Source organism: Gasterosteus aculeatus, chromosome 7 (assembly GCF_964276395.1).
Source record: "Gasterosteus aculeatus chromosome 7, fGasAcu3.hap1.1, whole genome shotgun sequence".
Lineage (NCBI taxonomy): Eukaryota > Metazoa > Chordata > Actinopteri > Perciformes > Gasterosteidae > Gasterosteus > Gasterosteus aculeatus.
The window spans coordinates 23,191,034-23,215,551 of record NC_135694.1 but is presented as its reverse complement, the minus strand read 5'-3'; the positions used below and the strand labels follow the sequence as shown (position 1 = coordinate 23,215,551).

Sequence of the window (24,518 nt, the reverse complement as noted above, 5' to 3'; positions counted from 1 at the left end):
AAAATGACGGACAGGTTGTCAGAGCAGATGGTGTTTTCTCTGAGGTAACGGGCCGATGTGACCGGTCAGAGGATCGGCAACTTCTCTCAAGCGAAGAACAGCATGAAATATTCAAACTGCTGAGACTTCAGTTATTTTTCACGGCCGTTTGAACAAGAAGCTGGCTGTTACTCACTTGTGCTGCTCAAACAGAATCGCTTGGAGATGATCAGAGGAGCTACAGTAGATGCTGCTGAGATTCAAACAATTAGTACTTTGAATGACTATTTATCATCAGGCATTTATATTCTTTTTTCATTTGTAGAATTACTTCAGTGATTAGAAAATGATGGATGGAAATATATTTGTGTGGTAGTGTAATTAGAGCCAATGGTGTGCTAATGTCACCTGTACTGCAGAAAAAACTGCAGAAAAAAGGAGAGTTATATAATTCTGTTTGGAAACACAAGCACATGAATGCCAATACCCATAATTGGTACTTTCAGATCAGATTAGAATTTCTCTTTATCTCAAATGTCGAGTGATGCATTTATGTTATAATAGGTGACCGTTATTCTTTTTAAATGACTGCAGTGTAGCTTTAATGTTATAACATAAGGTGGGAATCGATCAATAAACATCTATCATTTCTCTTTAAGCTATCATTATAAAAATGGGTTTCAAACTAAAAACAAAACAGCTATTCTGTTACTGAGGGCTGCTGGCATAACAAATCAAGATAACTAATAACTAACATCTCATTTTTAATTAATGTATTGATGGAGGGGTTTATGCTTATATTTCCTACCTACCCATTCAGTATTAAGTAATCAGCATCATAGTTTGGAACTTTGTTTGAAACTTTTGATGAAATGACAGGGCCATAAGTTAAGTAAGTTCAAGTGTGTCTGTGAGTCATTAGAGTAGAGAAACAGCTGTGATTGGCATTAGTTGGATTTCTTAGACAGCTGTTTCTGTGCCTGGATTATATCCGGTCTCGGTCTTCACTCTCCCGTGAACTCAAACACAGTCAAGACCACAACTGGCAGAAAATCATAAAGTGTCCTCTACATTTTCTGATTTATTTGTTTCCATAATAACCGTGTTTGCGCATACATTAGACTACTATAAGGACAATATCCTACTTATACAATTCTTCTGTGAACTGCCTCATACAGTGTATAGTAATAAAACCGGGGGAATTAGTTTGTTTTTAAAATCAATGTCTTCACATTAAATGTATGAGTGACATTGGTTTGCCTGTTTATTATTAGTGTGTCATGCTGTGTGGGGCTTGTACCGCTCCAGTCCTGGAATTATGGAATTCCTGTCAACAAGTTCACCCACCAAAAGCAGCACCTCGCTTGAAAGAACTCAATTCAAATTACCGTGTGAAATTTTGGTAATTGATCATTTCCCTTCATTGAGGTATTAAGAACTCTCTCCCTCGTAAGCTCATCTTATGCTTCTGCTTGACAATTGAAAGACAAGTCAACGGGTTTAATTAGTGTACAGATCTGAGACACCTAGACAGCTTGCTAAGACAGGATCTGTCCTCCAGGTCAAAGGCCAATCGACCAGCCAATTGTGTTTATCCACTGATCAAAACTCAGGACAGGAAGGAAGCCTTCCTCTCTAAAACTCCACGTGGCTCCGATCAAAACCCACAACCTCTGATCTAAGAGGCCAGACAAATGTTCACAACATTACACTCGAGAATATTGGTTCCCATGATTTGTAGTTTCAGTGAGTAGGCCGAAAATGGAATTATTGATTGGAGTCCAGACTTGAAATGGGATTGATTATGCCATAATTTTCTTCCTTGTGTTGTCCAATACTTGTGTGATAGTCTGTCTTTAACTCTTTAAAGGTCTAATCTTACTATTTGTGAACTTTGGCTGTTTGAATTAAGTTGTCTAAATAATATGATGAAATGCCAAATGTCAAGTGTTCCCTGAGGGTGCATTTATCAACAAACAGGGCATGGTGACCCCAAACAAAGGGATTCATTCCTTCGTCTTTGACTCCCGGGAGTCTCTCTAATGAGCTCCTATTATGGCGGCATTATCATTGAATGACTTAATGACCTTGCCTGAAAAAACAACCTTTTGGTGGGTTTTTCTTCTCCAGGCAGCCGCAGTCCCCAACTTTAATTCTAATCCCCAAAATCTGAAGTCTTATATCACAGCTACATCTGACAATTCATCTTCAAGGGCGAAGAGAGACAGCAAATTTAAAGAGACAGATTTCTCTAGAATGCAGTGTGATCTTTCAAGATTTCCTCTATGTAATATAGGAATATAGGCCTAATATAGGAATATAAGCCTAGTGTAAATGAGCAAGTCATTTCATACCAATGTCTTTGTACACCATAAGGTCACCTCCACTTCTTTCATCCACGTTAACAACTTATTTTTCCGTCTGTATGTGAACATTGTTGTTCACACAAAATCAAAAATGCCGTTTGCTTACACACACATAACAAGATCACCCTAACCAGATCGATTTGACGCTCCTCCTGCTCTTTCCCACTACGCCGAACTCCACTTCCAACAATCTATAACCAGTAATCACCAGGTTATAAACGGACTCTTTTCCACATGTCACGTCACAAAAGTGGTCCATCAGCGCTTGATGGACTATGAGACGTCAGAGGGAAAGTGTTGCCACACGGACAATAGTTGAGGCCATTTAAACATTTTTCCCGAAGTTCAGATGCTCAAACATGATTAAATAATCTGAAAGTAGCAGCCACTCAACAATGAAGATGATATTTTCTTATTCCTTTTAAACCCCCCCCCCCCATTGCAGTCAGGCTTTGGCCATCCACCCCGAGCCCAGAAGATGAGTCATCACTTTACATAAGTCAAGGACATTTGGTGTCTGGACTAAAGAACTCTAACAAATCTTTTCTCTACCTCCCCTTTCTTTATCTGTCTCTTTCCATTCTTTCTGTTTCGCCGGGCTCAGCTTAAAGTCCGTCTCTGCGTCCTTTACAAAGTCACTCAACTGGATGAAGTAATTTACCTGGATGAAGGGAGCAGGAGAAGGGAATGGTCCAGGAGAGGGAGGGTGTGACGTCTGGGGCCTGCAGCAAGTCTTTCTTCCGAGTTTTTTAAGGAAAATGTAGCCAGATTGCAGGGGAACAATAAAATAGAGCAATGTTAAAGTAAAGTGCAGTCGTTTTGACCAACAACAGAACAAGGTGTTGTCTGTATTTGTATATTCACGTCCCAGAATCTAAATAGATAGAAAAGTGAGTGAAAGCAGGAGAATCAACACTTATTCCGTTTAGCCAGCCACTTGATCCGATGCACAAGCATATTAATCAACTCTTACATTATAAAAATGGAAATAAAAATGGAAAGCTGGAACACATTCCTGCTCTCGTGCTGTTTCCCAGCTTTTTTAGTTTGACCTTCAGTGCAGACGGCTGATGCGCTCAGGGGTGGAGAGAGATACCGACTTCGTGGCTTGCTGCTCAGGGTTTATAACAGAGCTAATGCGATTAACAGCGTTGATGCCTGTGATGCCTTTCTGTTACACTGTGTATCCCTCAAGCAGCGGACCTCTACCAGCCTAACGATTTGGAGCTTTGAAAAGAAGCAGGTGAGGTAGTCGATACCTTTTCTGGCGGGCAGAAGTGCTGAGGATGGGACGTTTTCAGTAAAACTTCACATGGAGACAATGCACTCATTCACACCTGCTTGTAGCAATGCTACAAAAACCTTTTTACAAAATATGACCAGGAAACACTTGCTGTGTTTAATGGCCGCAAGAAGTCAACACTCCTGACAATGATGATAAAATGCACTGATGTAAGGAACACTGCTAACTCGCCATTTTTATTTGACTTTTTATTCATGGTTTGGTTGCTTTTCTGTGCCTACAATAGTCGCATTCATGGTTAGATTCCTCCACTTCCTCTTCTGACCCTTCACAGATAAATTCACCATGTATCAAATGATACATGTGTGTTATTTTCAGAGATCAAAGGCTGTTTGAAAGGTCCATGTTGTTAACCATGTTCCTGATGATGAAACGTGACTTACTCCAGCATCACCTGCTTGCACTAACATGGCATTCGCCAGCTCCTTTGCCTCTGTCTTACCTGCCCAAGTCTCCTTCTCAACCACTTTTCTCTTTCGCCCGTTACAATATGCACTCCCTCGGTAGATTACAAACGCAAATACCTGTTTCTGCCTCTGGAGACTTTTGAATATAGGCCATTTGTTTGCAGCAGTGAGTAAAGGGCTGCAGTTTTCACATATTCCATGTATTCACTGTTTCATTCCAGTTTTTTAAAATCACAAATTCTATATATCTTCACTACCTTTATTTGTCACTGTGTTATTAAGATAATACTAAGTTATAAGGCAAGCTGCTTCAGAATGTGCATATTAAGATGATGCATGGAAAGCATTTCTATAATACGTCAAAACAATGTATACTAATAGGGCTTGGACGTTTAAATATTCATGGTCACCAACTACAATAGTCTCTTGAAGTCTGTTAACTGTGTTTGGCTGTGTGCATATGCCAGTGTGAGCGGAACGCCACATGCAGTTTATTGGCCAGCTGCTGAGACTGTTTTTAAAGACGATTGTTGTGGAGTAGTGTGTGTGTGTGGGGGGGGGGGGGGGGGGTTCTGATGTCTCAGCGGGTCAGACAGCCACGTTGGCCAGCCGCGGGTCGGAGTCCTGCTCGTAGCGGTAATGGTAGACCTCCATCTGGTCCCGGCACGCGTCCCTGATGTTGTTGAGCCACCGTTTGATGCCTCCCCGGTTGAGATACAGCACCATCAGGAACACCACCCCGATCAGAGCCAACACTATCCCGAGGAACACGTACGAAACCGCCTCGAGGTTCTCGCTCATACAATCCACGTCCTCCTCGCGGAGGTTCTCCACGGGAACCCCCCTCTTGGCCTCCGGCTCGCTGCACAGCAGACGCCCAGCATCCGGGCACTGGGAGGAGTTCTTCAACCAGTAGTAAAACGCCCCTAGTTCGCAGTTGCACCGGAACGGGTTCAACGCCAAGTAGACGCGAACGCGCTTTTGTTGGTACAGTGTTGTTACGTCTCCCCCCCCTACGCTCGCTATGGAGTTATTTATCAGCACCAACGCGTGGAGATTGTGCATATCTAATCGCAGCGGGGGGATTGACTTCAGCGCGTTTCCCGCTAACTCCAGCCTGTGCAGGTTCAGCAGGCTTTGCGCGTCGAGCGCATTGGACAGCTGCTCCGTGGCCGCGGGGGAAATGGAGTGGTTGAGGTAAAGAGAGCGAAGCTGCAGTAGCCCGTGGAAAGCCCTGCCAGAGATGTACTCCAGCTGGTTGTGGCTCAGATCCAGCAAATGCAACCGGGGGAGTCCCAGGAAGGCGTAAGGTTCGATCGCGCGTATCCCGTTATGGGACAGCGAGAGCGTGGTCATTTGCAACTCCGTCCCGTTGCTCATGAACGCACCGCGACGTAAAGTTGAAATGTTTCTCCCTTGGAGTATCAAGGTGGACGTCCACTCCGGTATGTCTCCCGGCACCTCGGTGTCCTCCCCATCACGGCAGGTCACTGTCCCAGGGTCTTTGGCACAGATGCAGGATGTCGGGCAAACATTGTTCGTCCTGACAGGAGAAAACAACAGACACACCACTGCTGCGTAATACAAACACCACTGGTTCCAAATGAAAAAAATACACTTTGAATTGTCGGAAAATATCCACATCTTCTCCGTTATTTAAGTCTCGAAGCAAGTCTGTGCCCAAGTGTCTTAGAAAGAAGGTGACCGACTGCTACCCTCAGGCATGTAAAGTCGATTCAGTCCGTATTCGGTTACTTCCAACTATCTGGAGAGATGGAAAGGAAGAAAAACTCGCTCTTTCCACAGTCGCCTCGTGTCTCTGTTAGAAAACTGGATTTTTCCTTGGGATACTTTGCATCGGTACGCTGGACAGTCGAGTGTGGCTGAGTGAAGAGCTGCGGGTGTACGCGCTCCCGTGGTGGTATTTCTGACGCCTGTCACACACAGAGAGAGAGAGATAGAGGGGAAGAGAGAGAGAGAGAGAGAGAGAGAGAGAGAGAGAGAGAGAGAGAGAGAGAGAGAGAGAGAGAGAGAGAGAGAGAATCCTAACCAAAATCAAACCAACTTGTTAATCTTTAAATAGCATTAGTACAAACCTTATGTTACAAAAAGACTCGCTGGAGTTATTGTCACGTCTCTTGCAGCTAAAAAACAACCGTAAACGAAAAAATATGCCTTTTGTCATTAATTAATTAATAATTAAACCGCAAGAAAATGTGTTGTTTTCTTTCCATACAACGTTTACATCATTACATTCTTAATTTATGTAATCTTTGTTTTTTGCTGTTGGTGTAAAATAGGTGAGGGCAGTCAAGCCTGTTCGATGAGGTCTCTGTCAATTCTGCTGGATTGATCCCTTTTCCAAGGAAAGAAATCAGACTTTTGGAGGGTTTCGCACGTTTCCCACCCATGGTGTTGGAAAACAGATCAAAAAACATTGAATGCACAAGTCACCTCTAAAAGAGAGATAAGTGATGCTGCACTGACAATGCGTCATTGTGTTCTTGCAGATGAATAAACCACAAACTCACACTGTAACAAATCACTGTAAATTCACGGTGCATTTCTAACGGTATCTTACAGTATGTCATAATAACTGTAACGTACAGTTAAATTTCCATCCCTTGCTTGTAAATTAATAGCCAATATCAAGAATAAACAGTTAAAGCTGTCAATTTACAATAGCAGACTACCGTAATTCAACTGCATGTTACATATATTTTATGAAGTGGTGGAAATACACATACAAGTGCAGTGAATCATAATCCATCTACATCTGTTGTAGGTTAATGTATGGAAGCCCACGTCAGCCACTGAAAAACAGGTCCTGTAAGTCATTATAATGAGATAGTATCTCATGAGATACGATGATGACTTTGACTTACAGGACATTACTATACATGCAGCTGTCACTTTTATCCAAAACGCCCATGGTTTGACACAATTTTATGTGGAGTAATTGGGGGTTAGGTGTCTTGCTCAGGGACACTTCAACTTGGCACAGGGAGCAGCCAGGATTCGAACCACCAACCTTGTGCTGCCCTCCCTATCCCATGCGCCGCCTTCGCTGTCGTTTCAGTGGCCGGAATGTAAAAATTATAAATATTTGCATTATTCAAAGTGTTCATTGCCTAAAAGTCATTTGAGTGTTAATCGTGACCGACTGCTCCTGAACGTGACGTCACACGTAATCTCAGTTCATCCAGAACACCTGTGCAGTTCAACATCGGAGGAGTTTCTCATTGCCTCGTCTCTCCAAGTAACGTTGGTAAGTGTTATTTGCCCAGCATGATTAACATTCTCCTTCCTTACATCTTGTTGTCTTCCTCAACTTTGTAATTTTAATATTTTACAATGACAGTGTTTCTAAATATCTTATTTTGGTTTGTTTTACAGAGGCTCTTGATTAAGGACACTTGCCGTTTGCTGCGGTCAATTCAAAGTGTTCCATAGTGTATTGTTGCAGTTAGTTTACCTTGTTCCTAATGATTTTATGATACATTTTTTAAATATTGTATACATGCAGCATATTTTATGTTTTGATCTTGGTTACAAATGCCGAACATTTTTGTCCTAAATAAACTCCAACCACTATGACCGAAATTAGTTTGGTTGTCTGTCTTTAATTTGTGGGGAATTAAATGCAAAAGTATACAGTTATTAGTAAACGGTAACATTCTGGTATTTATAACACAAAAAAAGTAATCGTATGGTAAGAAACTGTAATCCAATATACGACAACATACAGTAAATTACGGTAGGGCACTGTAAATAAAACAGTAAGTTACTAGCGTCGACTGCCAGTAAATTGCAGTTAATTTACAATAAAATTCGTTCAAGTTTACGGTAACATACAGTTATCCATTTTACGGTAACATAGTGTAAAAATCATTTACGGTATTATACCGTAAAATAACGGTAAATTCCTGACATCCTTGCCGCCAGTAAAATACCGTTAATTTACGGTGGAATTTTTTAGAGTGCAATCTTTTGCATTTATGCAGAGATGAAATGAATCACACTGTAATTGAGCTAGAAAGGATTGGGTGAAATGTTGATATAAGGGGACGCGGAGGGAGATCTTTTATTTGATGTGCAATTAGTGACAGTATTCTAACTCTTCCCTCCACCAAGCATCATAATTAAGGACACATTATCAAGCCAGAATCACAGTCAATGTATCTATTTGATGAAGTATTTAAGTGGTGAGCAGGAAGAAAAGAGTGATCGAAAGAAAAGCTGCTCCCAGTGAGGTTCAGCACTATGGACAGCTCCACAGAGAACTACAATACTGTGGTGTGAAATCATGCTTACAGATGATTATAGATCCTTGAACCCTACAGCACAACTCTGGAACTGAAATGTTCTTTAGTGTTCAGGCAGGGTCAAACCGGGATGTCAGTCCAACAGGCAAACAAATCCAAAAAGGGGCGCATGTAAAAATCCTGGGTCGGGCAGAGGGCACGAGTAAGTGAGGGGACCTGAGGGACTAATGGGGGAATGGGCTGCAGGTGAGAGAGATGATCTGGTGTGGATGACAGGATCTGGAATGACAGGAGAGTTAATTAAACAAGCAGGCAGGATGAAAATTAATAAGGCGGAGAATTCGTGACAGTTGTTCTGTGTTCACAAGGAGGCAATGAAAGAAGTACCCCGCAATGGAAAGATGTAAGAGTGAATAGAAGAAAAGTGGAAAAGTGGAATCAGGAGAGAAGACGGCTTCAGCACCATGGATGGCACCAAACAGCGGCACATTTCAAAGGCTTTGCATTGAATGGAGCAAAGAAAAGAAATAAAAATACATGTAGAAGCAGAGAATGTTTGTAAAGGCTCAGGACCATCAAAGGCCCAATAATAGTTGATTAATGAAAGTACAACAGAAGGGATAAAGCTTCTCAACAGTATCAACAACTCTCTCTGTTACGTGGGGTCCCATTTATAATAGACATTTTGCACAGAAATAACTTTCAGGATGACCCCATCATGATTCCCTTTTAGCGAACCAAGTTTAATTCAAACCATTTGGGGTTTAATTAATTATAGCAGATGCAAAGTAACAGTAAGCTGCCATTAGTCAGTGCTGACTTGTAGTCACAATGAGCACGGCTTTGGGGCCGTTCTTCTTCTCGTTTGTTAACTGAATAAGCACACACATAGACCAAGAGCATCAGACCGTGTGTCCTGTCCTGATAAAGAAATAGGTGTTTCTGCAGTCTCCCTTGTATTTAAGGGCTAGGATTTTCAGTTTTCAAGAGTTTTATGGCATCATCTGAAATTAATGTCATTGAACATCAAATGGATCAAAACATGGCATCCTCCGTTTGTTTCAATGATTTAGACCCACAGTCTCATGTATCTAGCTTATATGCTTATCTCACATGACCAGATGTTTACACATGTGTCCTATGTAGCTGCATGTGTGTGAAAATCCAAAACTTCATACTCATATTTGTCTTTTTTACATCTCCCTGTACAGGCATCATGTACTGCGACTAAAAATAAAAATGGAACCTCTCTGTTGGGATTCACAGAAGCAGTAGGAAAATGTCAAAGTATTCTTTTAAAGGAAAAGACAAACCCTAGAAGACATTCAGTCGTGTTGTCTGTACTTAATGGGGGTCCACTGGGGAGTTTTGAGCTGATTGCAGTTTGCTGTCATTCTCAAGAGCACTAAATCTGGAACGGGTAGACAAAAAACGACCAGGGTGGCAATATAAATGTAAACACTGTGCGACAGAGTGGCAACAACACAGAAAGCAATCGAGAAGGAAGGGGAAAGGCCTTCCTGCTGGAGCTGCAGATAAGCACAGGAGGCCAAATTAATGCGTGTTGTCTTGCCTATTACGCTGGATGGGATAGTAGTCCTTCCTCCAAACAAACAGGGACATCTGCTTAGTCCACCTCTTCTTCTCTTAGGAACCCTCCACTCCACAAGTGTTTGCTCTATCTGTCCGTTCAGAGGGGTGATTTAGTGAGGGCTGTTGTTCACAGGCTGTTGCTGGGGTATTGTTATGGTGCCCTCCTCGCGACCTTCAACTTGATACTGACCCTTGTAATTGATTTACTAAAGGCTGCCCATCCCTATCTCCTGACCACAGCGCGCGTGTGTGTATGTGTGTGCGTGTAAACGTGAGTTGCCGATAAACTTGGCAGTTGAGTTTTCCTCAAATCCTCATGTGTGTCATTATTTCTGAAAGCTACGGTGCACATGGTAAATTAGCAGCGTCACATTATGCGTGCACTGTGTGTGGAATTGTAAGCCCACTGCAAATTCTACCTCCACATTTTAATTTCCTCTTTCATCCCGCCTGTGTCCCTCGTCTATCATTAACCTTGTTTTAACAGGCGACCAGATCTGTTCTTTGTCTTCCCTCCAGCTGGTACACGACCGACGCATGCAAGACCTTTAACTACATATTAGAGACCTAGATATAATACAATTTGACGTAAGCAAAGGACAAGAGGATACAAACAACATGTAAGGACTGGAGAGTCATCTGGGTCAGGGCTTGAGGGTATAACAATGCACAAACTGGTTCAGTAGGTGTAAGAGCTCCCGACATCCCAACACAGCACCACGGCCATCTCTCTTGTACAGTGTCATACAGGGGGGACACTGTGTGATGATGCACATTAAAAAGTTTGCAGGCTTCCCATTGTTGACACTGACTTACACTGGCTTCTGACTGTTTGCAATTTGCAGTCAGAGGCCAGCTCTAAAATTGTAACTTTTGCATGCAGGTACCTTTTTTTTAAAAACTATATAAAAATGATTTCTCCTATGTCACAGGTCCTTCTTATCTTTGACAGATTAGCAATGTTCATTTATGTTTTGCACGAAACAGACTCAAAGATGAAGACGACCTTTAATTAACCTGATAGCGACTTTCCCTTGCTTTATAAACTTTAAGTTGGAGGCACTTTAAGAGCCTTGCGTGTGCAGGATCATTAGTTGCACACACACTCTAATACTGTTGCAGAGGGCCGTCCTGTGGTACAACAGGGAGCTCCTGGGTAACAAAGGTTTAATCTAAAATCCCTCCTTTGCGTGTTGTTTGACGGCTCTGGGTTCGGCGGATGAAGGACTCTTTGGCAACTGGGAACAATAAGGTTTGCACGCACAACCGATAGAGATATTAACACTTTTCCTACCCCACTCTTTCTAACTCTCTTTCTCTCTCTCTCTCTCTCTCTCTCTCCCATCCAAAGATTTTAAAGTGTTCCTCTACTCGTCTGATTAACCTCAATTGGTCTCTCCGCAGACCTGCTCCTTAAACAGTACTCTACCAGGTAAATAATAGATGAGATGATCAGGGAGGGGAGGATGGAGGTGAGATGGAAGTGAAGACGTGGAGTGGAGGAGCCCTGTGGGGATGACGGTGTAAATGGATCTTGAGGAGCCGGTGTCAACTGTCCCGGCACCATTAATTAGTCATTTAGATTTGTAATGGAGCGAGCCACAGAAAGACGGACGCAACCGGCCAAACAAAACCCACTCACTCAATCAGGAGTAGGAGGAGTTAATGTAGCTGTGGCTGTTGATCACCCTGTGTGGAAAACTATCGGTGATCAGTGGGATCATTGAGTCCTTGTCATAACATTACATGTGATTCATTTATACACTTTTGTTAGATTGAGATATATATCCATTTATATATATATATCCGTATATATATATATATATATATGAATATTTATAATGTGGCACTATTGGAATAATTTGGTATAATAAAATATTCCATTACCAAACTTGCCTGCATATATTGAAAAGTTTATATCCCACAAAGAATACAGTCACAGAGATGCATAAATTCCAACTTTGGTTTAAATATTTTATTATCCGTCGATCGATGGTTCCCCAAAGATCATATCCACACATTATCATTTGCTGTGGATACTGACCTTCTAAGAGGATATTTAGATTGAGTTCCAATCTACAGTCACAGTAGGTTTCCTTGGGGTTACGAATTATGAAATTGTCTTGGTCAAAGAGTTTTTTATAGTTCCTTCAGAATCTAAAGACTTAATCATGAAAAAATACAGTCTGTGAATTAGTGATATATATGTCAACACATATTTATAACTTCATGTTTATTTTTTAACTTCCAAAGTGTCTATAGCTTTAGCAAGTTAGTATTACACAAGAAGGTCTCCTCCAGCAGCAGGATGGATTCATTTAAGTCTCATCCCATTGAAAAATAAAGTTTCTAACAATCACCTAACAAATGATTGACATGGATACCTGGCTCGTAATGTCTCTATTTAGATTGAATTACAAAACGGTAGATATCTAATGTTCAGTGACCGCTGTTTGTCCTTCTGGCTGTCGTTGACCGACCACACAGAGGCAGGTAAAATGCTCCCGCTGAAGGCTGAAGTGTATCAGTGACACCTTGGAAAAAGAAACAGGGCAAGACCCTTGGCGCACGGCCAATCCTGCTAGAAGGAGTCAATCAGTTCCTGTACGGATACAATGTTAAGACTTTCCAGATTTGAGAGAAACCATCAGAAAAGCAAGTGCCAATAAGATGATAAAACATTGGTTACCTCATCGTTTAATACCAGCACACGATCCAAATGCAGGAAATTAAAAAGGAAAAATACATTTTTTACGTTTTTTGTTGTCATACATGTGGCCAAGCCAGCCTGATACAACTCCCTCAACATCTTTCAATAGACCTTGGTGCCGTCAGGCTTTCCCAGGGGTCCAAAGTTAGAGGCCGTATTTATGTTCATCAGGGCCAGGCAGTCAGAGCAGTGGTTCCTTCCATCCATCAACCACTACACTGCTCATCACTTCTGCACAGGGTGAACTTTCCGAGGCAAAGTGCCTCCGTTCTGCATCGAAGGCAGCGAGACACTGTGAAGATGAGTCACGCTTTCGCCTCTCATTTATTTAATAATGGATGTATTTGTGGCCGTGAGTGAAATAAGGTGGTTAGCAAACCAGAGAAATGCAAAGATGTATTACATGATAGGATATTTACTCCAGCACTGTACGCCTGCATGTATTGGGTTGTTTGGTTCCTATTTATTTGCATCTCATTTCACAGATGTTTCATACTTCATACACTACTTCTACAATTACATATAGGCTGCAGTTATACATTACTTTGCATTTTACGCTAACCGTATGAAATGGAATCCGTTAGTACAGATTCCCAAGTTTTTTTCAATTTCTTACTGGTTTGGATCTGGTTACATTTCTGGTAAACGGTTCCACCGAAGAGACATTTCTGAGTGGGTTGTAGTTAAACGATTGAAAGCAAATAATGTTGAACAAAGAATACAGATTTGTGAAGCTGTTTTTTTTTTTACTTTGCACTATTAATCATCCTATTGCAGTGATCCTTTGAAGCTTGACGTATCGCTAGGTAGAGACGTAGTTCAAACCAGCTCCAGCTACACTCTCATCAACTGGAGGAAAATGACTAATATCCCTGCGTGAGTGTCCTTGAACACTACACCAAATAAGGCCTACATGATGCGCAGCTGATCCTGCGTTCTTCTTGTGAAGGGAGAAAGTGAAAAGTACATTTTTCTTACAGAAAGCAATACATCATCCCATTAGATTACATGGAGACATAGTTGATGAGCAGTCATTGTCTTCATCATCCATCCACGTTCCACCACGGTGCTGAAAATACTTGGCCATTAAGAACAGAGCGGGACATTTACAGAGAAAATGAAGCAAGATGGATGAAGCAGCAGGAGGAGGAGGCGGCGGAGGAGATTATCTTACATTTATAATGGTGCAGCTTATTAAAAAGGGGAGGTCATTATTTTTATCTGGAGAGTAGAGAGAGGGCGGCCTATTCTTAGCCTTTACCCCTGTGGGTGGTCGACAAGATGGATCCACAGTTTTCTATGAGTCTGTTTCAGACTCCCAAACCCTGCCAAACTACAGCGTTATCAAACGCACAATATCTCTGCCTCACTGGTTTGTGAGAGGAGTTTACTTTTACGGCAGTTCTGAAAACGGCTGAGTTGCAGTTCTTCAGTTAATACATTTAGTGCCACAGGCGACAGCTGGGATTGCCGACGCCACAGAATATAAACTAAGTAAATAAAACCATTTACCCGAGGGCGACTCACTATTCCTCAATGTTTTTTATTTAGTTTTTGGGGTTCAAAGTATCGTATGACACCCGGGTTATTGTTCCCTGGAGTGGACTGATACTGTCAGCATTATTCAGCTTTCATATCTTGGAACATCATAACAAGAAACATCTACCGTCATTCTGGGAGAGAGTTTGATGACAGTGAAACTAATATGATGATAAATCAAAAAAGCTCTTATGGAAATACAAGCTTATAAATTAATGGTTTAAATGGCAAGAACCAGTTGAGGTTAAACTCAACTGGTTCTACAGTAAGCTAAGCTTTGGACATAAGCCAAAGAAATTGGTATAATTATGTTTCTACATATTCATGAATATCCCTAAGATCAGAGAAATGCTTCCTTTTAGCAACAAAGAGAAAATCATTCGTGCTTTTTATTTCCTGAGGACTGAACTATTGTTCCTTGTAGCTGAACTTCAGACTGTGCAGAACTCTGCAGCAAGACTGCTGACAAAGACCCAAACGCTGCCTATAAATCCCTATTGTCCCAATGGTCCCTCCAATCCGCTGGGTTAGGCCCGCTAGCGGTTCCACAGTCCAGCTTAAGGTCTAAGGGTGATCCAGCATTTGCTGTAGTGACTTCTTATAGTATTCAATTTGCTGACGCTGTTTCCACTTATATATATAAATATCCAACAGAGCTTAAATATAGCTTGTTGCTAAACCACTCAATTATAAGTGTATTCAAATAGTCTCAACTGTCTTACCTCAACTTGTTTGGAATAATCCATTTTTAAAAATGTTTTATACTTCATTTAATTGTGTGCTGCTATTTGGCTGTTTATATTTCTTGTATGTATGCAAAGCACTTTGTCCTCAAAGCTTGAAAAAAAACACAATTATTATTAATAAAGACTTGCTGGCAGTGCTGTGAGGCTTCATAGTGGTACTTTGAGCTAAATGCAAACTGCAGTATACTAACCAAATAGCCTAGAGGATCCGAACAAACTCAAGATTACAATGCGAACTTGCTAATGCTGAGCATGATCACCATCTTTTGGCGTCTTAGTATGTCAACAGCTGGTAACAAGCAATGACCACAAAGTATGGCTGATGTTGATGGGAATTTCATTGGTATTGCAGATATTTGAACATAACCCAAAGTATCAGAACGTTGTAACCTGATGAAAGTACTAAAGACAGCATAGAACATTTTATAGAAATTCATGGTTGTTCCAATTATTTTGTTTTGTGGTCAAAGGGATTTTCCCACCGCAGAGACACGAGGCTGGTGTGGCTAACATACAGAAGAGCGAGTGCCATTAATCCCTATAACCTTGTGGGGTTCGGGCTGCTTAGTCGCAAGTGTGTGTGTCTGTGCTCCAGCAAAGCGAACGGACTATTTTAGGAGAGTTATTGCTGGTTCTGCCGGCCTTCACCTTGTCCACAGTGGACATGCCTCTCATGCACCTGTGCCAAAGTTAGAAAGCAAGCCTCTCTCTGCAGATGAAATTACACCAGCCCTCAAACACTTGGATTGTAATTTGCATTCAACCCACAGGCCGTCTGTCTCTGTTTCTTAAAATGAATTGGATGTTGACATCATAGCCTGCAAGAGCAAGTGAGAACTAATGAATTCAAATTTTGCTGGAACACATATCAAGAACGATTGAGTCCTTCCCACCTCTTTTAAATACATCATTCGACTTCAACATTCAGTTTTAAGGGAATATTATTTACTGGCACACAGTTGGTAAATAACCTTGCGTGTGTGAGGTTGACGGGGATTTTATTTTCACGTGAGCAGCAGTCACATTACCACCGTCTTCGTCATGTATCAGATGTCCTCTGCTGTGGAAAGAGGGACTCAAAGATCGGGCACTTAGAGGCTGACTAAAGGAAGAAATCCACCTAAAGGCAGATGCAGACATCGGAGAGCTCGAGGGGGTCGGAGCTCTCACAGAGGAACACACACGTAACATCAAGCCGGGAAGAAGGCAAGAGGGGATATTTTGCCTGAAAAAGGTGAAGGCGAGACCTTCCAAAGGGGTTTGCATGGGAGAACTGAAAGTGCGGGTTGATGGGTTACGGAAGTCAATGACATTGTTATTGTGTAAGAACCAACATTTAATTAAATGACCAAAAATAATCCGAAACATTTAAAGATGTTAAACATATCAGAAGGAGCTTTTATTTTGTGGTTATTTTTTTGCTTGTGCTTACTTGCCCCTTGTGCTTTGAAGGCAATAGTTTAAATAATTGGGCAGAATCAGCTATTCTGTTGATGAGGTAAACTGACAGTAATGCCTGCCAAATGTCAGACCTATTTACGAATTAACAGGCGAGCAGCAGAAGGGCAAATTTGATCAGGATCAGTTCACTAAACATGATGGGAGTATGTGACAAAAATGTCTTTTGAGGGCCAGCGGGAACTTTGTTGAGGCTGCGAAGATAAATTCTGTGTTTGAAAGATGCGGCGATGTACCAGGCAAGGAGGGTTTAATACGTTAAATAAATGTAATGTCACATTGTTAGAACTCCATTTGACCTGATTCCTTGAATCAAGCTAATAACCAGCTAATTAATAGATGATTAAACAATTTAGTTACAGCCCATCTTTCTGATTTGTGGGGGTTTAGCAGAGCAAAGTCCAACTGGAATAACACCAGTAACATTGTATTATTTTGGGGCCTCAAATGTAGTCCCAGCAGCACCCTTTCAGAGCCAACCCTGTGGTGACCTCGTCTCCACAATATTTAGCAGGAACCCGCCCTTGTGAGTTGATACAGGAATCCTCAGCTGATTTCACCAGCTGCTTCTCGCCCAAGTTTTTTCTCTTCTTGACCTTGACTTTCTACCACGTCTGCCAGACTGGCTGCTTTCCAGATACTGTCAATGTCAAACTGGCAGATACGTCAGGAGGTCCAGCTGTGATGAAGGTTTTATTCTCTCAATGTGAGGTTTCACTGTTTATTTGTTTTATGTCCACCGGCTACTTAGAACTTATACTTTCAGATTTCAAGGAGAAAGAGGCAAAAAAGACACAAAGACAATAAAGATTTAATGACATATAGATTAGTAATAAAAACCTAAATCCAATTGAAGGTATAAACTAAGAGCAACATTTTGCTTTCCAGTTACCGAAGCATGAAATTGAATTTTTGGGTAGATAACTGCTGCCACCTAAAGGTCAGAGGTCTACCTATGTATATGAAGTAGCTGCAGGTATTTGCATCTTCTACAAATGAATTTAGTTGCTTCAGTAAAACCCATGAATTACCTTTAAATGGCTTCAAACTAAATGCCCACCAACACAAAAATCCAACATTTACTTGAGTTTAATTCAGAGAGGTACATTTGACCAGGAAGTACCTGGCGGAAAACTTGCCTCTCAATTCAGGGCAAGCACTGAAGCATGAAATTGAAATTATTGATGGGCACACTCAGACACGCAGAGGTCAGGGAGACAGAATTAACTGCACGTGCTCCTGTGTTCGTTTGCTGGTTGTGCAGACTTGCAGGTCACTTATGAAACAGTATAACGTCACACTATCAGAATAATAGTACCAGCATATAAACACACAGGTGCTAGTCAACAGTATGATAACCAGTGCTCACATTCAGAAAAGTTTGTGCATGTTTATTATTTTCAGTTAAAAAACACGATCTTGTGCTTATGTAAGCATACTCTTTAACGTAGACAGTCCTCCATAGCTTGCAGCTCCTGTATTTCGTCACAGTGGGGGCCAACGTGAAGGCAGAAGAGTCGTCTGACCTTGGGGATGACAGAGAGGGCCGGGCCTCTGGCAGCGCTGTGAGGAGGAGAGGACGGAGACACTAACCTCTTATTTCCTCTAATAATGCCAGTCAACACAATACAATATGTGCATCTATTATTACATGAAAAGGAGCATGCCCTCGCAATGGTCCCTGTACAACTCACTCACCCATTGAAGTGCAGCTGAGCTAATTTGAAGAGCTGTCGACCCAATTCAATACTGTCTTCCCCGTACTGGGCGGCAATAGCAACAGCACTTCTCTCCAGATAGGACGCTGCATTATTCCAGTCACCTACGGGAACACAAGAAAGGACAAAAAAGCAGTCAGAGAACTGCCGGAATCAAAACTGTAAGTCTGGTCATGACTTGATAGAGCTAGTGGAGAATTACATCATTGGTTTCTTGGCTTCGGCCACATAATGCATCTGGAAATAAACGTTTAATGCTGTCACACAACACCATCATCATCATCACTGTGTCTGTTTATCAGCTGCTAGTACTACTCTTCAATGAAAGCCAGTACTATTTTTTTCCATTCCATTGATCCTTGTCCGGTCTAATAAAATAGTGGTGACTGTACCAGGAATTCACCGTTGAAATTCTTAACCGATTTGTAGCGATATGCATTAATCAAAAAGTGTGCCGTAACCACACAAAACAGCCGAGGTGTATTAACCACAGAGCTCATGCATTATCATTCTCACCCATCGTAGCATGGGCCCTGGCTGTTGCATCGGCCAGCTCCCCCTGTAGCGGGTGTGTCTCTGCGAGGGTCAGCCCAGGTTGATTCTGGGTCCTTCTCAACAGTCTCAGGGCCTCATCTGAGGGAGGAGCAGGAGTGGACCATAGGAATGTTAAAAAAGACCTTCTGTACAAATGAAAAGGACGCATTGATGAATCTGCCTTCTGCATCAGCATCTGGATGTAGCATTTCCCAACCACCTGGCCTCTCCCTTTCCATGAGGTCAACAGCCTTCTCCAGGTCCGCCTTGATCTCCTGCAGCCTGCGGCTCACTTCAGGAGCAGACACGCGGTGGCCACAGGATGACCGCAAACATATGAATCCTTTTGCTCCTTCCTGCAAAATCATTTAAGATCAAGGTGGAACAAAAGCAAGATGGATGTGGAAAGAGGCGGTCATCATGTATGATTGTACGAAAAAATATCCACATCAACGCCTACTTTGAGAAATCCTTTGCACTTCCCACACACGAGTCCACCTCCAACACCCGACCACTGTGGTGTGGACTCGGATCCCTTCGCCTCCTCCTCCTCCTCCTGCTGCTGCTGCCGCTGGGTGCAGGCCTCACACTGACACAGGAAATAGTACTGTTCCTGCAGGAGACGCTGCCGTTCTCTGGTTGCCATCCGACTGCTGTGAGGACCTTAGCGGGGGAGGAGGAGGAGGAGGGAGACGCCAAAAGTAATAACTCACATAAGATAAAAGTAACAGAACAGCACTGCTGGAAGCAATGGGAAGTCATTAAAGTGGGAGGCGATGTCTGGAAGTGCTGCATCAGGGATGGCTGTCAGACAAAATGAAGAAGACCACATTTAAACTCAATCCCGCCGGTCCGATGGCGGATAAGCCTCAGGGGGGCAAGGACCTATATGTCTGGGATTATAGCAAAGCCTCTCTGGGAACTGGTCACTGTTTACATTCCAATTGGCGAGTTGAGATGCAAGACCGGAGTCCGAGTTGAAAGACATCCCCCTTTTTTGACCGGATTGTTTCACAAGTAGCCGGTTACCCTGTTTTCTTACCATAGCAGTGCAGGATCTCTTGTCCTGCAGGGATAGCTTTGGATGCTCTGACAGTCACAGTGACTCCGCGGGCTGTGCTTCCGTACTCAGTCACACTCTCGCTGCAGTCTGCAGACACACTGGTTCCAGTGCTGAACCGCAGGCTGGTGTTGGGACAGCAGGAGTGATTCAGAAGACTGAGAGTTGGGAATATTGCCGTTGCAATGCGGATTTCGCTGCTGGACTGAACTGGTGAGTTTGCTGCTCCTGGACGGTGGAGGAATAAGAAAGTAAATAGGTCATTGTGCAACTCAAGAACATGCAGGAAAGATTCACTTGTGAATTTCTCAACCTGTGTCTTGCAGCGTGAGGATGGCCTGGGCGTTACATCTCAGCTGCAGGACGTGCCTCAGAACTGCACTTCCCAGCAGCCACATGTTCGCGCTCCAATCCGCGGCGCTTCCCTCCTTCTCTGGTGATTGGCTGTCCGCCCCCAAGAGTCTACCGAGGTCCCGGGAGGGGGGCGGGGGTCCTGCTTTACTTATCTTTAGTAAAAGTGTTGCTATGGTAACCGCACAGAGGAAACGCACTTCGGGGCCATGGAGATTCAGGTGGTGCTGCAGGTGGAACACGCTCGGGTAAGAGTCCCCGTGGTATGAGGTGCAGGGATCGGGTTGATTCGAGAGGCGCGGGTCGGAACCACTGGACTCTCCGTTCGGAGAGCTCTGCGACCTTTTGTGCTCGTCTCCGGTTGAAACCCGAGCAATTTTGATGTTTTTTAACCCCGCCTTCAGAGCCACCCTCAGAGCGAGCTGTGACATCACACCCATCGCCTTCAGATCCGCTGCCAGCGGACATTCCCAGCGGTGGTGCTCCTCCCAGGCGTCTCGCTGGCAGGGAATGGAACAGTACCGGCTGTAGCTGCACATCTCACACGGCACGAGACACAGCGTTTCAGTCAAACACCTGTGACAGCGCCTGTGCTCCATTCCAAACAACACCGCCGCCTCCGCGTGCCGCCTTCCTCCGCCCTTCCCTTTCGCTTCCTCCATTCCTGGTATGAGGACACAGCTGTACGGCCTGTCATGCAGGAGCACTTCCCCAGCTGCTACACCCTCTGCAGCCACGAGGTGTCGACCTTTCTCCGAAGTGAAGCCAACAGCAGCTCGAGGACGAATCCCAAATTCCACTCCGTCTAGAGGTTTGGGACTCTTTGAGGCAGGACGGCGATGATCCTTTTTTGCCCGTTCACCTCCAGAGAGGTGCTTGAGGCATGACGTGCGACGGTCCTCTAGTTTGTGTAAAAGATGAGAGGGGTAGCTGTTCTTTACGGCACGGTCAATGTCATCAAGGGATTCCTGGGAGAAAAAAAAACAGACATACTGGAATGTGAGTGACTACAAAATCTAAGACAACTGACAATTTGATTTGATTCAAACTTACTCAGCATGTTCGTTTTTAAACCAATCAAAAGTCAAACCATCTATTAGATTAGGGTAGAGTGTTATCTGTAAACACTCCAGGCACTTTTATGTGCTGTTGCTACTACTTCTATGGGGCTAAATCGCTTAACAGATAAAAAGACAAAAGAGATTAATTGGTGAAATCAAGTTGTGGCTGAAAGGATTCATTTAAATGAGGTATTATAGATGATATTTCATGGGTTTCCGGAAAAGGGTGATGCTGTGAAAATCAGCTAAACTATTGCGAGTCATCATCTATGTACTGTGGGCCAAGAGCTGCTTCCTGACACACGCTGTTTGCAGACAGACTGGGTCTGTCCTGCAAATATATATCAAATTTAAATAAGAAGCGGGTTTTAATGCCACCAATAGTACAACACATTGTGTAGCTGTGAGGAACCTGGTGGTGCTGAAGATGGTGGAGCGCAGCAGAGCGGTTGGCGTAGCACAGGGACAGCTGATCCGAACCTTGAGGAGCGAAACAAATGCCCTGTCATGACAGGACACAGAGAAGATGGATATTAGTGCATAGTACTCCAAATTGCATCAACGTTATATTATAATTACAGTTAACGCGATTAAAGACTGGCCTCTGCCATGATCCAGTGCTTCACTGAAGTTTAAGTTGCATGTGGGGCAACATAATAATAATAATAATAATATGTTCATTTGACCTGTGAATAGTGCAGAGCGGCTGCAGCGTAGTCTCTGCTCTTGAAGCTGGAGTTGCCCCTCTCTCTGCATTTGGCTGCCAGCTCTGCGTCCTTTTGTGCGCAGTATCCCAAAGAAATCGACTCCAAGAAGCCCAGATCATCTTGACTATGAAACGGAAATGGAGAAGTGTTAAAAAAAACCTTCTGCTAGCAGCAGGGTAGCTAGGTTTAATGTGCGTCTGTTTATTACTAGACGAGTTGTGCAAACCATCGCTCATATTGGCCATGTTATTGTCGGCAAAGGCTGTAAAGTTATTTAGAAAAAAGGGCCCTTGTTTCTCAGATTGTTCAGAAAAGCTAACGTTAGCTACTCACGTTGTCAGAGTAAGAGCACATTTGAAAAGATCATCAATTTCAGGCTGGGATGTTAACGTGTCCTTCAGCTGGGGGTCGAGTCCGATCCATTTCTGGGCCACATGATCTTGCCACTGAACGCAAGGAAAATCCATCACGTTCTCCGCGATCTACAAGTAAACCACGCGGGACGGATCCACGGTTAGTTTCCGTTGCACGGCCAAGGAGCACGCGGTCAAGTTAGCGTGAATGAAAAGCGAGTTTGACACCACAACCTTCAGAATATACCCCGAGTGTTTTATAAAAATACATTTGTAGCCTCGAGTGGAGTTAAGTTACTTTTCCAATTTTTCATCGAGAAGCCATCGTGACTACCATGCTTATTTACACATTTATTTTGAAGGCATGAATGTTTCATATCCGGTTTGGAAGCGATTCCCGTAAATAACGTTTTATTTCGCTTTTCTCGCGATACGTTGCACACGTTCAGTTCGACTAAACATAAATAAAGCTACAGTCTGCTCGCTTTGAGAACTACAGTACCGGGAGACATGAGTGTTGAACTCACAAAGGGAGCAGTTGAAGTAAGCGTAACAACACATACAACTGAATATAAACCGTGCGTCTTTCTCTACCTGAGATACCAGCTTCTAGTACTTAGCAACGCAGCTCTGCTATCTGCCGATTACAGCTGTTAGCCACGCGAGCTAACGAGATCATTCACGGCTGAATCGGCACTAGCGCTGCCTTTAACCGACCAGACTGCCACGTTTCTGTGTTAGCGAGGTGAAATAAATGCAGGTTGCGCTGAAACCATGTAATTAGTGGCTTGTTAGTAGCATGTTATGCCATTGTGATGGGACAGAATGTGGCCAGGCAGCAGACGCTAATGCGTGTGCGTGTGTGTGTGTCGTTGTGTAGGCACTGATCAACAGCCCGCAAGCGGACAGTGACATCATTCTGCAGTTGCTGGTAAGTCGATTTTAAAAGTCCACTTGAAAAAAAGAAAGTTAGTGAAGATTACCCTTTATTTTGCTAATATTACTGTGATGTATGTGTTACGTACACAGTATATTATAATTCACTATTGCATGAATGAATTGTCCAATGAAGAATATCAGGCATAATTGTCCTGGGTTTTTGGCTTATAGAATCCTTCCTTCCCTCTGTGTTGGTCAGAATATCCGTCAGCTTTCAAACAGTTCTGGTCCGTCCCGGTTCCGGCTCTTAATGAGTGATGGCCAGCACTCTTCGCCTTGTGAGTATTTTGCTGTAGCTGATAAAATGTCGGCCTTTTGTTTGGCCAGTAATGCCATCATTTATAAAGAACAAAAGTAGTGCTAAGCAAACTTGCTCCTCGTAAATGAATCAAGTACCAATAAAGGACAAGATGATCCTTTTCCACTGTGCATGAAGACGTTTGTATGTGTTTGTATGTAGCCTTCCTGTTGGCTACACAAATGAACCATCTGCACGAAGAGAACCTCCTGCAACCTAATTGTGTGTGTGTGGTGAAGAAGACCATCAACAACACGTTAGCAGATGGCAGGTATGTGTTTTCATTTGCATGTCCTTACTTCACGCTACCTTCCCCTTAACGCCGACAAAACTGAGATCATTGTATTTGGTGCTAAAAAAGAAAGGTTTAAAGTAACCCAACACCTTCACTCTCTGTCCCTGAAAACATCAAATAAAGCCAGAAATCTGGGGGTTATTATGGATTCAGATTTACACTTGGACAGACAAATCAGTAACAAAATCGGCCTACTACCACCTCAAAAATGTCGCACGACTTAAAGGGCTAATGTCAGCTCAAGACTTAGAAACACTTGTACATGTCTTTATAACTAGTAGGCAAGACTATTGTAATGGTCTCCTGGCAGGTCTTCCAAAAAAAACTGTCAGGCAGCTCCAGCTTGTTCAGAACGCTGCTGCTAGAGTTCTAACAAAGACCAAAAAATGTGAGCACATTACACCAATTCTTAAATCCTTACATTGGCTCCCAGTATGTCAGAGAATTAATTTCAAAATCCTACTGCTCACATATAAATCACTACATGGTTTAGGGCCAAACTATATCACTGATATGCTTCCACTACATAAGCCTTCAAGATCACTTAGATCTTCTGACACCAATCTGTTAGTGAATCCCATTAAATACAAATCATGGGAAAGCATCATTTAGTTACTACGCAACAAACAGCTGGAATAAACTTCCTGAAGATTTAAGACTTGCCCCAACTCTGACCACGTTTAAAACAAGACTGAAAACTTTTATGTTCAGCTTCGCCTTCTGCTAAATTTGACCTACATTGCACTTTTAACCTCTGCCTTTAATTAAACCATTTAAATAAGATTTTAATTTATAATTTTATTTGCTGTTTTTAATTGTCTTTTAATTCCTGCATT

At 42.8% G+C, this 24,518-nt stretch overlaps 3 protein-coding genes across 4 annotated transcripts in view; 1 reads left to right on the top strand and 2 right to left on the bottom strand.

Annotated features, from left to right (window-relative positions):
- Positions 1–3,815: 3,815 nt before the first annotated feature.
- Positions 3,816–6,014, bottom strand: tpbgl (trophoblast glycoprotein like). Its single transcript, XM_040183233.2, has one exon. It carries the CDS (start codon positions 5,697–5,699, stop codon positions 4,644–4,646), a length of 1,056 nt encoding a protein of 351 aa, XP_040039167.2. The 5' UTR covers positions 5,700–6,014; the 3' UTR covers positions 3,816–4,643.
- An 11,731-nt stretch (positions 6,015–17,745) lies between these two features.
- Positions 17,746–22,555, bottom strand: smyd4 (SET and MYND domain containing 4). Its single transcript, XM_040181724.2, has 10 exons — positions 22,131–22,555; positions 21,777–21,921; positions 21,503–21,592; positions 19,992–20,997; positions 19,661–19,906; positions 19,079–19,281; positions 18,839–18,974; positions 18,601–18,717; positions 18,065–18,188; positions 17,746–17,929 (listed from the first exon to the last, which is right to left on the bottom strand). Exons 1-10 carry the CDS (start codon positions 22,262–22,264, stop codon positions 17,809–17,811), a joined length of 2,322 nt encoding a protein of 773 aa, XP_040037658.2. The 5' UTR covers positions 22,265–22,555; the 3' UTR covers positions 17,746–17,808.
- Positions 22,556–24,518, top strand: part of LOC120822229 (replication protein A 70 kDa DNA-binding subunit) — a 29,114-nt gene continuing 27,151 nt past the window's right edge. For both annotated transcript variants that reach the window (XM_040181725.2, XM_078106542.1), the window contains exons 1-4: positions 22,556–22,693; positions 23,031–23,081; positions 23,289–23,367; positions 23,550–23,658. In XM_040181725.2, the coding sequence (XP_040037659.2) occupies positions 22,661–22,693; positions 23,031–23,081; positions 23,289–23,367; positions 23,550–23,658 (272 nt within the window). In that variant the 5' untranslated portion in view covers positions 22,556–22,660. The remainder of the gene's footprint in view (positions 22,694–23,030; positions 23,082–23,288; positions 23,368–23,549; positions 23,659–24,518) is intronic.